The following is a 12429-nucleotide window of genomic DNA, read 5'->3' as shown; positions in this document are numbered from 1 at the left end:
CACCTTAGACATGTCATGTACACTGATGTTGTGCAAGCCACACTTATAAGCCAACTACCACCCAGTGGAGAGAAAGAAGATCTTTCAGGGAAATGTGAGGTGGGGTGGCAAGGGGAGAAGGGAGGGTGATGGGAAAGAAATGAAGGAATAGGGCGTTTAGCTTTGTTTAGATCTAAGCTTTGCTGATCATCCATTTATATTTTCATAGGAAATATTTCCAGACTCCCTCTCTGCACTGTTGCTTAGGGGTAAAACCAGGGTATGGATGTTCATTAACGACAAACCACCTCAGAGATCAAGCTTAGGGGAAAGAAGGGAAAAAGGAAAAATGAGAAAAAGAAGTAAAACTGAAGACTGAAGGAGGGAGGACGGTGGGAAGAAAGAGGGGACAGAAAGACACAGAAAGAGAAAAAGAGAGAAGGAGAGCCACAGTGAGAGCCAGTGAGAGAGGCAGTGTGTACACATGTGTGAGTGACAATGTGGAACAGAGAAGGAGAGTATGCCTTTTAAACAGTGAGAGAGGATCTGAATGTGGAAGTGTTTTTTAGAGCGTGCAAGTGCCAGCGCATGTGAGGATGTGAGAGTATGTGAAGTAGTATGTTTATAGAAATAAGATTTATGAGGGTGAGTAAACGGTACTGGAGGGGAAGAGTGACCATGTCTGTGTTTGCCACAGGGGTGGGAAACGGTATTGGGAGAGGGACGAGAAATGGATGAGAGTCAAAAGCACAGGATGGGAACATTAAGGAGGAATAAAAAAAATGAACTAAAAGGAAAAGGGTAAAAGAGAGGAGGAAAGGGGATTAAATGTGCAGAACAGAAATTAAAGTTGTGGAGATAAAAATGAGACAATATGCGAACAAATTTTAAAAAGGAGGGAAAAAACCGAAAATAGAAAAGGTATGAAAAGAGATATTGGAGGGAAAAAGAGTTACAAGGAGGTGGGGAAAATGTTATAAGAGAAGGAGGAAGGAGAAAAGAAAGAAAAGAGAAAGAGGTAAAAGGAAAGAAAGATAAAGACCAAGAAACCGAGCCTAAGAGTCCAAGTGAGGGGGAAAATAAATGGGAGCAGAGAATCAGCAGTTTGAAAGAGTCGCTTATGCTGGAGTAAAATAGAAACAAACCTTATAAACTTGTCAGACTCTCCAAGAGTACCCCATGACAGTAAAACAGAGACCTTGTGCATTGAGTTTCAAAGTGGCACCTGCCCCTCCTTCTAAACCTGACAGTTCACTCATCCCCAGGCTACTCGGCGTTCCGGCAAAGTGCTTTAGCATCACAAGTCCAGCTTGCTACCTGCCCCAGCATAAACGGGCCGGGGCTCCGGGAAGAATCTGCACCTGGAATTCTTGAGATGTGGTCTTTCGATGATGAGCACCACCAGCATTATTGCTTGTGTTATAAAGAAGGCAGAGAGGGTTCAAAGAGAGACAGAAAGATAGACCGAGACAAGTACGAAAAGCACGCCGTTCTTCCTACCTAAGCACCGCCGTGTCCCCTTTTCTGACCATCATGTTGTCCACGGCAGCCCAGGGGAAGTCCACACTCTGTCCAGCCGGGAGGCAGGAGGGTAGCAGGCAGCACAGGCTGAGGAGCACCGCCGCCAGCCACTGGTTCGAGCAACAAGCACCCTGCACCAACATCATCATGTCCATCCCTGCTAGGGCTGCTCACTCTCCAGCAGCTTTCAGCTCGCACTCCCCCACCCCCTGGTGCTGGCGAGTCTTCCCGGGAACCAGGCGGCGCGCCACAGTTTTTTTTTTTTTTTTTTTTTTTTTTTTTTTTGGTGGGGGGGGGGGGGGGTTTCTTTTCTTTCTTTCTAACCCCCCCCTCCTGGTTGTTGGGTGTTGTTTCTCTCTTTTTGTTTTTCGGTGTTTTCGCCTCCCCTCCTCCTCTTCGCTTTCCCTCCCTCCCTCCCCTCCCTCCCCCTGGCACCACACTACACCTCCTCTCGGTTGCTTTTGGCCGCGTCCGGAGTGTGTCTAATTCTCGGGCGGCTCGCACACCATCTAGCGAGGAGGCGAGCGCGCCGGAGAGTGAGGGAGGAGGCGCGGCGGCAGCGGAGGAGGCAGGGCGAGCGGCGGCGGCGGCTGCAATCGCAGCAGCAGCAGCAGCAACAGCAGCAGCAGAAGCAGCGCGGGGCGCTGCGCCGGCCGCCGGCCCCCGGGCTCGCGCGCGTTGCCAAGCGGCCGTTTCCTTAGCAACCCCGCCCGGGGACTGGGGATGGAGACGGGGGGGGGGGGTGGATTAAAAAAAAAAAAGAAAGAAAGAAAAAAAGAAAAAAGAAAGCAAGAAAAAAAGAAAAGAAAAACAACGAAAAAAATAATTAGGAGGAACTGTATCACAATTATGCAAACCGAGGGGGAAAGAGAGCCACCGTAGAATGAAGGCTTTCCTTACTGTCGTAAGCGCTAGAGGGATGCTTTGCTAGAAAAGTCTGCGTGTCGGGGCTGGGGTGAAGAGAGCTGAGGGGCGCTTTCCCTTCCCTCACCGGTGCGTTTTACCTCTCGAGGCACCGTAAGTTTGAAGTCCTCCAAGTTGTGGTCGGCGCCATCATGACGCCGGCGACTGTGAGTTGTTTTTTTGTTTTTTATTTTCTTCTAATCTCGTCTGGGTGGCTACGCTGCAGTTAACGAGCATCCAACTAGTTCTCTCTTTGCCTTTTCTCGGGAATAGGTAGGGAATGGTGGCGGGGCGCTGCTTTTTTGCGGGGACACGAGGACGTGCAAGGCCTTACGGTAGAGCAGCTTGCGTGACTGTGGGGGTCGGCCAGTATGGATTGCAGGACGCCCCTCTTTCATCTGTGCGTGTTGACACTAAGTTGTGTGTGTGAGTAGGGGACTGTTTATGGTCAACATGGAGTGTGTGTGTGATGGAGAGTGTGTAGTACGCGCGGAGGCCAGCGTGCGCGCGGGGGCCTGTGCACGCGCGGCACGCAGGCGCGCTGGGAGGCACGGGGCGGGTCGTGCTGGGATGCAGAGTCGGGAAAAGACTGCAATCAAGTGTTTTAATTGTGTAGAGCCAGGCAGTACCGTTATGTAAGAGGCAGTTTAACCCATTTGAGCCTATCAGATCGGCGCATCTGAGTCAAGGCAGGGTAGAGTTAAGGGGTTTAACGAGTCGCAGGGTTGTATTTCTTAACAATCCCCAAACCGGGTTTAACAGGCTTGCTCCTCCGCGGTGCGGAGCGGTAACCTCCGCTTCCCCATGCAGCAGCTCCTCCGCAGCTCGCCGGGCTGTTTTCAGCCCTGCCCTGGCCCTAGGCAGAAGGAGATACTAGGCATGGGGCCACCCCCTACTCTTTTTTTCTTCTTTCTTTCTTGAACTCATTTCCAGATTCAAGATCCCTAAGCTTTTCCGGGCCATTTGCAAATCAATGCGAGAATCGAGGCTGAGTCGTTAGCAGTTACACCAATCAATCTTGTTCAGCGAAGAGTTGGGGAAGCAGAGCGGGGAAGTGATAGTGGGAAATAAGTAATTAAAAAATAAGCTCCCTCCCCGTCACCCCCAACTTTTTCCCTTCCTTCACCCCATCCCCCTTTAGCAGTCTTTGAAGAGGATTTTCTTTGCCAGATCCCAGTTCTTCTTCCTTTGGAGGAAATAAAGCAAAACCTCACAAGTACCTAACTCGTTTTCCATAATGCTAGCAGGGTCCTTTGGCAAAGCGCACCGAAGCAATACTCTCTGCAGGGGTCAGCATCCGGCTGCCTCCCCAGACTAATCTCCTTACGAGGCAGGCAGGGAGTCGTTTTGCTTGGTGGTAGCAGTGTTCAGAGTGATTTTTATCGCCATGCACGGGGATATATGGGGAAAGGGAAGGGTTCCCATCACCTGTGACCACCCAGACTGGCTTATCGAAGATTCCTTAACTAGCAACACCTCCCTGCTGAATTGACACTCCAAGGCTGGGCACTTAACGGAGACATTTGAGGCAGGAGTTACTGATACTAGTATTCTGCCCTAACTCTCAAAACCGACTCGGAAATTGAGAGTGCAATAGTTTCAACCGCATTTTGAAAAATCAATAAAATGTTAGTCATTTGCGGATGAATGAAAACATTTTCTTTACCGTCTGGTATGCTAGGGAAATAATTGTCAAATGACAGACTTTCACTAATATCGATGCCAAATACCTAGCTAACACTGTCATCTTGTTAACTGCATTTTTCTATCTTGTGTGGCATGCTGATGGATAAAGCGTAAAATTATCTAGGGCAAACGGGGGATTAGAAGAATTGACATGTCATGTACATGGGCAAAGCTATGCAGTATTATTTAGCATTTCACTAGAAAGGAGCTATATTCTATTGAAGAGACACAGAAGGTATAGCTTCCTGCATTGTGACTCAGTTTAGTGCTATTTTAAGCAGGGATGGGGGTGCCAGCGTTTTCTAGTACAAGCTATGAAAAGCATCCTTTTTCTAACTGCTGTTTCCCAGAGATCTGACATCTTCAGTGTCCACGGGGTTGGGGTGGGGGTGTTAGGAGGAGGGATTTCTTTGACCAGGGATGGAGCTATGCAGCAGTTTTAATATGTACAGCAACCCTTCAGGCTTGTAAACGGAAACTCGAGACACTTCTTTTAAAGACAGTTTCTTTTCCTTATTTCTAGTTATTATCTCAACTACCATTCACAGATCACACTTAACTCTTAGGGAACCCATCTAAAGAAAGCAATGACTGAACTTAGTGTATAGATGTCTGGATTATGGGGGAAATTATTCACAGGTAGGTCACTATTATTTACAGCAAGTGCAAGAATGTCAGGTAGGGCAGCATCTCTTGACCCTTGTACTTCTAGTCTTCTGACTAAAGAAAATGGATTTAAAAGCTCTTATAACTTCCTATTCCCTAAACCTTTCTAAGGGCAAAAAATCTGACAGGCTTTTACATGGTTTCTAATATTTGCTTTTGAGGTCCTGGAATTCTTCCAAACAGAGACTTAAATTCGGGCTGTCTTGACTCTTTTTGAGGAAAAATCGGAACAAAACCAAACAACAACAAAATGAGGAAAAAAGAAAAAAAAAAACCTTAAATAGCAAATAGTTCCTTAGTAGAATTTTTTTGAAGTAGAAGAATTGGTAATAGCATTGTGTAGAACGTTTTAGAAGCAAATATTGGAGTGGGTTATAATGGGTTACTCCTTTGGTTAGAATTTTAAGGAAATGACATTGGAATTAATTATTATTTCTTTATAATGATGTACCTTTTTTCGTTTTAAAAGCTCAACTTCTAGTATTTCAATAAATGTAATAATCAGTAGGGAGTTAATATAAAAGGAGGAAGATGGAGCCTGATTGTGATAGCAGATTATTTCATTATCTAGATTGATTTCACTCCTGCCTTTCATGCCCTATGACCTGCATTTTGAATCCCTAAGGATGTTGGAAAGAGTAATGTTATAAGGAACCTTCTTAAGCTTGTTTACTTTAATAAACTCAATTTTTATTCAACAGTGTAATTGTGATTGTTAGGATGGAAAAAGAATATAAGTTTACATTTGTTTATTGGTAGTAAATGAGTAAAGCCAGCTTCATCTTTCATGTGTTTTTTTTTTTTTAATTCATTAAGTTCTAGGGTACATGTGCACGACGTGCAGGTTTGATACATATATATACATGTGCCATGTTGGTGTGCTGCACCCATTAACTCATCATTTACATTAGGTATATCTCCTAATGCTATCCGTCCCCCCTCCCCCCACCCAACAACAGGCCATGATATTACTGTGTGGGCATGAGAAGTTTTAGCCAAGACAGGTCCCAGGATCTAATGGAAAGAGCTAATGAGATAACTTTGTATTTCCTGAAGGAGTCAGTCAGGAAGCCCTTATAAATTGTACCTATGAATAACAGCTCTCTAACTTGGTCCATAGTTGATTCTCTGTTTGAATTAAGTTGCTTTAAGTTTGGAGTACCTTGCCAACTAAAACTGATGTATACTGATGAATTTCAGATCAGGGTGAGAAATACGAACTTCCAGAAATTTGTTGGTAGAGGGGGAATCTTCCACTACAGAAGTGTTTCTCAATCTAGGCCCTTTTGACATTTTGGTGCAGGTAATTATTTTTTTGTGTGGAGCGTGGGGACTTCTGGGTGCATTGGAAAATGTTTATCAGCATCCCTGGCCTCTATCCAGTAGATGTCAATAGTTGTGATACCCAGAATATCTCCAGGCATTGTTAAATGTCCTGTGGATTGGGAAGGGGATTACTCCAAGTTGAGAACCACTTCATTGTAAGTTATATTTCTAAAATATATACCATCTTGTGTTTTCAAATAAAATAATGCAGATTTTTGGTCAAAAGTATCTCATTTGAATTCTATAGCTAAAAAAAGAGCTCCTTCTCATCAGTTCAATCTCTACATTTACCTGCCATGTGATTTAGTAGCCCAGCTTACCACAGATGCAATGAATTTAATGGCTGACCACAACAAAATATCTTTCTATGATTTCTTCCTAGATTGTAGGAGACTCGCTCAAATAACATTACAATTATACACTAACAAATGTCTTCTGTATTCTTGTAATGTATAGTTTGGTTATATATGTTATTGTAAAGTAGGCGGGAAGGGGTCTTTTATTTAAGCAAGTGTTGAACTAATAGTTCTTTGAAAGGAAATCGTCATTTTGTGTTTTTTTTTCCCCCAAATAAAAGTATAAGTAAATGGTGAACTTATTTTGGGCAATAACCCATGTAAATCTTTGCATTCTTTATGTTGTGACAGCTACAGAGTATTCACTCTGGAAATGGCTATTGCATAAAGAAGTGGAAAACAGCAAAAAGTTATTTGCCTATTGGGTCACTCTATTTAAATATCATATATTTATTCAATTATAATTTATCATCTTATCTAGTCACCATCAGCATTGAGGGTAAGCAAAGAAGTTAGAAGTATATATGTGTGTTTGTATGTTTGGAGGAGTGTGGAGATACTCTACTTTCAACGTTCTTCAAACCATTTCGATAGAATGGCCCTGAAAATTGCACCTAAGTAGTTAAACAAGAAAGAACAGTGTTACAATGGGTATGGGTAGAAATCATTTTTAAATAACTGAAATTTCTACTCTTTCTACTTGTACGATAACAGGTACAGCTTTTACTACATTTCATTATATAATTTACAGTGGGTTCCAGGAAAACCAATAATTACTATTTATTTAAGATTTTTTCTCACATATTTCTAAAAAACTCAAGCATCTCTATTCAAAAATAAACATCAAATTTGATACTTTATAGTGGACTATGATGAATGTAAAATCTTCTCCCAAGCAGTTATTCTGTTTTATTTTATTATGTAATTTCTTTAATTTCCTAAAAGATTCTGATTTTTATTGCAGAGGTGTTTATCTTGTATATTTTCAAACTCTACTATGACTTGTTAATTTTGTCCCTTTAGCATTTTATATTTTTTTTCTATAATTGATACATGTGTGTCTGTGTATATGTGTGCCTGTATAGACGGGAAGTACCTCACTGTGTAAACTTATGAAGACATCTTGACTGGAACTGGTAACTTTTAATTTGGGATAATTTTTACTACTAATATAATTTTCTTAACACAAGATTGTGAAAACATAGATTTAAAACATAGCCCTAAGTATTGCCACTTCGCTCCATGTTCACTTCTAGCAACTATTGAGACTTTTATTGCTCTTGTTGTAAGTTATGATATTCATGGATAAGTAAACCATTGGTTTTTCTTAAGATGAGAAAGAGTCAATCGGGTTTGAAGTGGAATAATTTTAAGGACTATATCAAATACCTTTCCATATTTATAACAGCCACCCATGTTTATGATATTTTTTTTTGTTCTGAAATACACATTTTTAACAATATACTTTTAGAAAAGTGCATAGAATGTGAAGTTACCGATTAGGGAAGTTATTTTAAAGTGATTTTAAAGTTAACATCCATTTCATTCCACACTGATTAAGAAACAGAAAATTACCAACACCTCAAATGCCTTCTGCAAGCCTTTTTAAAATTATAACCCCAATTTTCTTCCTTAAAAGTAACCCCTGTAATTATTTCACCATCATCATTTCCTCATTTTCTTTACATTTTTACCATTTAGCTTTATATCCCTCTGAAAGAATGACTGGCTTTTATATGTACTTATACAAAGCCATAATACATCATACAACATGTAATTATAGCATACGCTTTTTTGTTTCTGGCTTCTTTTGCTTAACATCATATGTTAGAATTCCTCTGTGCTGTTGTGCAGCTGTTGTTCCTTCATTTCTTGAATCCACATAGCATTTCATAGTATATCTATAGGATTATATATTTATTCATTATATTTTTGGCAGATATGTTTTATATTACTTGTCTATTACAGACAGTGATGCTATAAACATTCTTGGATATCAGTACAGAAAACTTCTAGATTGCACAAAGCTGAGCTGCAAGTTTTTGAGAACACTGTCTGTGTCAGTCAGGGTTTGCCACAGAAACAGAACCAATAGGAAGTATGTCTGTGTGCATATACATATATGCACACATTTTATATATTATATGCGTTATATATACACACACACACACACGGAGAGACAGAGACAGACAGACAGACAGAGACAAGGAGAGTGATTATTTTAAAGAATTGTCTCATAACTGTAGAAGCTGACAAGCCCAGAAGTCCAAAATCAGCAGAGTGGGCTGGGAGACTAGAGACCCAGGGCAAAGTTGATGTTACAGCTGGTGTCTGAAGGCAATCCAGGGTTAGAATTCTCTCTTCCTCAGGGAACCACAATCTTTTGTTCTATTAAGATCTTCTGCCGATTAAATGAGCCCCACCCACATCATGGAGGGTAACCTACTTTACTCAATGTCTGCAGATTTAAATGTTACTCTCTTCTAGTAAGTATTCTGCATAGCAACATCTATACTGGTATTTGACCAAAAATCTGAGTAGCATAGCCTTGTCAAGTTGACAGATAAAATCAGCCTTCACATTGGTTTACTTCCAGTTCACCAGTATGCATGAAGGGTATGTCTTCCTCATCTCAGCTTAAAGAAGGTTTTTCAAGATACCAAGACTGGGATGCCCCTGTACTGTATTTTTTGTCACCTCAACTCTTTGAAACTGATAAAATTTCAGATCATGGTTATACTATAAATTGTCTTTTATTTAGATAGAACCAAATGCAGAACATTAATAAGGCTTTTTTTTTCTTAAATCATGACAGCAAAAACTGTAGAAAAGGCTTGGTTTTACTGTTGATAATATTGTTTGTGTTTGTTTTCATCATAGACGTTGGAAAAATGTTGCTATTTGAAACTATATGTAAGCTATAATGTGGGGAAAACTGGTGTGGAATTAGGACAGATTACAATGTTGAAGCATTCCTACTTAGAATCAACTTCTGCTAGAGTCAGTGGAATCCTATGAACTGAACGTAATGCTCACAAGAAATATTGTTGAGAAATATTATTGGTTCAAATCTAGGACTCTTGCCCAGCAAGTTTTCTGAGTTCAGGTTTAGTTTTGAATTGGCCTTATAATCTTATCAATACCAGTCTCTCTCTCAAAAGAAAAAAAAAAAAAAGGCTTTCAGTCACCTCTAGGATTTGAACAACCACTAATTTGTTCTTCATCACTATTATTTTGTCATTTTGATAATGTTATATAAGTGAAATCATATAGTGTATGACACTTTGAAGTCAGCTTTTATTCACTCAGCATATTACCCTTGAGATCCATGGAGGTTATTTCTTATATCAATATATTTTAGATTTTTTTCTTTTTTTATTGTTGAGTAGTCTGTGGAATGGATGTATGATAGTTTGTTTAACCATACACCTATTTTAGGACATTTTGATATTTCCAGTTTGGAGCACGTACAAATAAAACTGCTACGAACAATCATGTACAGGTTTTGGTGTGGACCTGTTTTTATTTGTCTGGAATAAATACAACGAGGTATGATTGTGATGTTGTATGATAAATGCATGTTGACTTTTTAAAAAAGAAACTGCCAAGCTATTTTGCCATGACTGTACCATGTTACATCCCAACAGCAATGCATGAGAAATCCAGCTTCTCTACATCCTCACAGCTTTTCCTATTGTAACTGGTTTTTATTTTATCTCTTCTAATAGGTTTGTAGTGGTTCTTAATTTTGATTTTAATTTGCATTTCCCAAATGACTGCTAATGTTGAACATCTTTTTTTGTGTGCTTTTTTACAATCCATGTATCTTTGTCAGAGAAGTGTCTCTTTGTTTTGCCCATTTTCTAATTGGATTGTTATTTTTTCTCACTGTTCAGTTTTGAAAGGTTTTTTTTAAATATATATTTTAGCTCTGAGTCCTCTTTCAGATATGTGGTGGTAAATATATTCATCCAGTCTGTAACTTTTCTTTTCATCTTCTTAACAATATATTTCATAAAGCAGAAGTTTTAAATTTCAATGAAGTCTAGTTTACTTTTTTTTTTTTCCTTTTATGAATTATGCTTTTGGTGTCATATCTAAAAAGTTTCACTAGGCACTGTTTTCTGAAGATTTTCTATGATTTTTTGTAAAGGTTTTTATAGTTTTCTGTTTAAATCTGTGATTCATTTTGAGTCAATTTTTTTACAAGGTATGAAGTTCAGATAAAGTTGCTATTTGTTGCTTTGTTTTGATTGTAGATACTCAATTGCTCCAACACCATTTTAGCACCATTTTTTTTTTGAAATGGCTATATTTCCTCCATTGAATTGTTTTGCATCTTTGTCAAAAATTAGTTATGTAGGACTATTTCTGAGTTCTCTATTCTGTTCAATTAATCTATGTATCTATCCCGCCACCATTCCTGGTTATTTTAACTATATATAAGTCTTCAAATGAGGTAGTATAGTTCCTCCCACTTTACTTTTATCAAAATTATTTTAGTTCTTCAAGTTCGTTCGTATTGCTATATACATACAGTTAGAATAAGTTTGTGTATGTCTAAAATATTGCTAGGATTTTGACAGGAATTGTGTTTAAAATATATATCAATTTTGGGATAATTGGGATAATATTTATTGAGACTTTCAATCCATGAGCATGGCACATTTCCTATTTACTTTGAACTTCTTTAATTTCTTGAAACAACATTGTATAATTTTCAACATACTAGTTTAAGTTTTGTAAGATTTATACCTATTTCACTTTTTTAACCATTCCTAATATATGGAAATAGAATAGCTTATTATATGTTGATCTTGTATTATCTAACTAAATTCATTTATTCTAAGTTTACTTTTATATTTCTTGGGATTTTTGACATATATCATTGTTTCATATATGCGTAAGATTAGTATTCAGTTTTTTTTCCTGTTTAATTGATACATCTTTTATTTCCTCATTTCTTTTTTTAAAAAATTATATGGCTTTATTGTTATGACTAGAACTTCCAATACTATGTTGGATAGCTGTAGTGAGTGTAGCCACCCTTGCTTTTTTTTCCTGATCTTCAAGGAAAAGCATTCTGTCTTTCATCATTAATTACGGTATTAGCTGTGGAGGTTTTTTGTTGGTGGTGGTTTTTTGTTTCGTTTTGTTTTGTTTTGTTTTTGGTAAATGTTCTTTATAAAATTGAGAAACTTCTATAATCTTAGTTTTCTGAAAACTTTTTTTGAAAATCACGAATAGTATTGAATTTTCTTAAATGCTTTTCCTGCATCAGTTGATATCATGTGTTTGTTTGTTTGTTTGTTTTTTGTTTTTTAATTTTGTAGTCTGTTACTATGAAGGATAACATTGACTGTTTATGGAATACTGACTCAGCCATTTTTTAGTTGTTCTATCAATTATTATCAGAGGAGCGTTGTAGTTTCCAACTATGATTTTAGATCCATCTATTTTCCCTTTTAATTTTATCAGGTTTGGTTCACACATGTTGCAGCTCCCTGGTTTGGTAGTGTACATTTGGGATTGCTATACTTTCCCAACAGATTGACTCCTTTCTCCTTAAGTAATGGTAATCTCAGCCCTCAGCAATTTTTATGAAGTGTAAGGTATCTAATGTGAATTGAGCCTCATCTGCTTTCATTTGATTCATGTTTGCAATGGTGTATATTTCTGTTTTTGTTTTTTTTTTTATAATTTCTCAACCTACATATATTATTAAATTTGAAGTGAGTTTCTTGTAGTCATCATATACCTAGGTCATATTTTCAATCTACTTTACCAAATGTACATTGTTTAATTGGCAGATTTCATTTACTTACTGATGTGCTGGAGATTAATTCTACTGTTTTAATTTTTTGTTTTCTCTTTGTTCTCCTTGTTTTATTTTTCTTCTCTGTTTTCTGTTTTCCTGCCTCCCAGTGGGTTATTTGAACAATTTTAACAATTGTATTTTGATTTATTTTAGCATTTTTTAGTGTGTCTCTTTGTATAGGATTTTTAGTGGTTATTCTAGGTGTTATATGCACCAACTTGTCACAGTCTACTA

The 12429-nt window shown here is 38.4% G+C and overlaps 1 protein-coding gene across 1 annotated transcript in view; it reads right to left on the bottom strand.

The window, feature by feature from the left end:
• The window catches only part of NEGR1 (neuronal growth regulator 1), an 886803-nt gene extending 884933 nt beyond the window's left edge, over nucleotides 1-1870 (bottom strand). Inside the window, exon 1 of the mRNA XM_030913644.1 lies at nucleotides 1480-1870. Coding sequence (XP_030769504.1) covers nucleotides 1480-1655 — 176 coding nt within the window. The 5' untranslated portion in view covers nucleotides 1656-1870. The remainder of the gene's footprint in view (nucleotides 1-1479) is intronic.
• Nucleotides 1871-12429: the final 10559 nt, after the last annotated feature.

This window comes from Rhinopithecus roxellana, chromosome 12 (genome assembly GCF_007565055.1).
Source record: "Rhinopithecus roxellana isolate Shanxi Qingling chromosome 12, ASM756505v1, whole genome shotgun sequence".
In the NCBI taxonomy this organism is placed as follows: Eukaryota; Metazoa; Chordata; class Mammalia; order Primates; family Cercopithecidae; genus Rhinopithecus; species Rhinopithecus roxellana.
The sequence above is the reverse complement of the archived record's forward strand: the minus strand, read 5'-3'. Positions and strand labels throughout refer to the sequence as shown.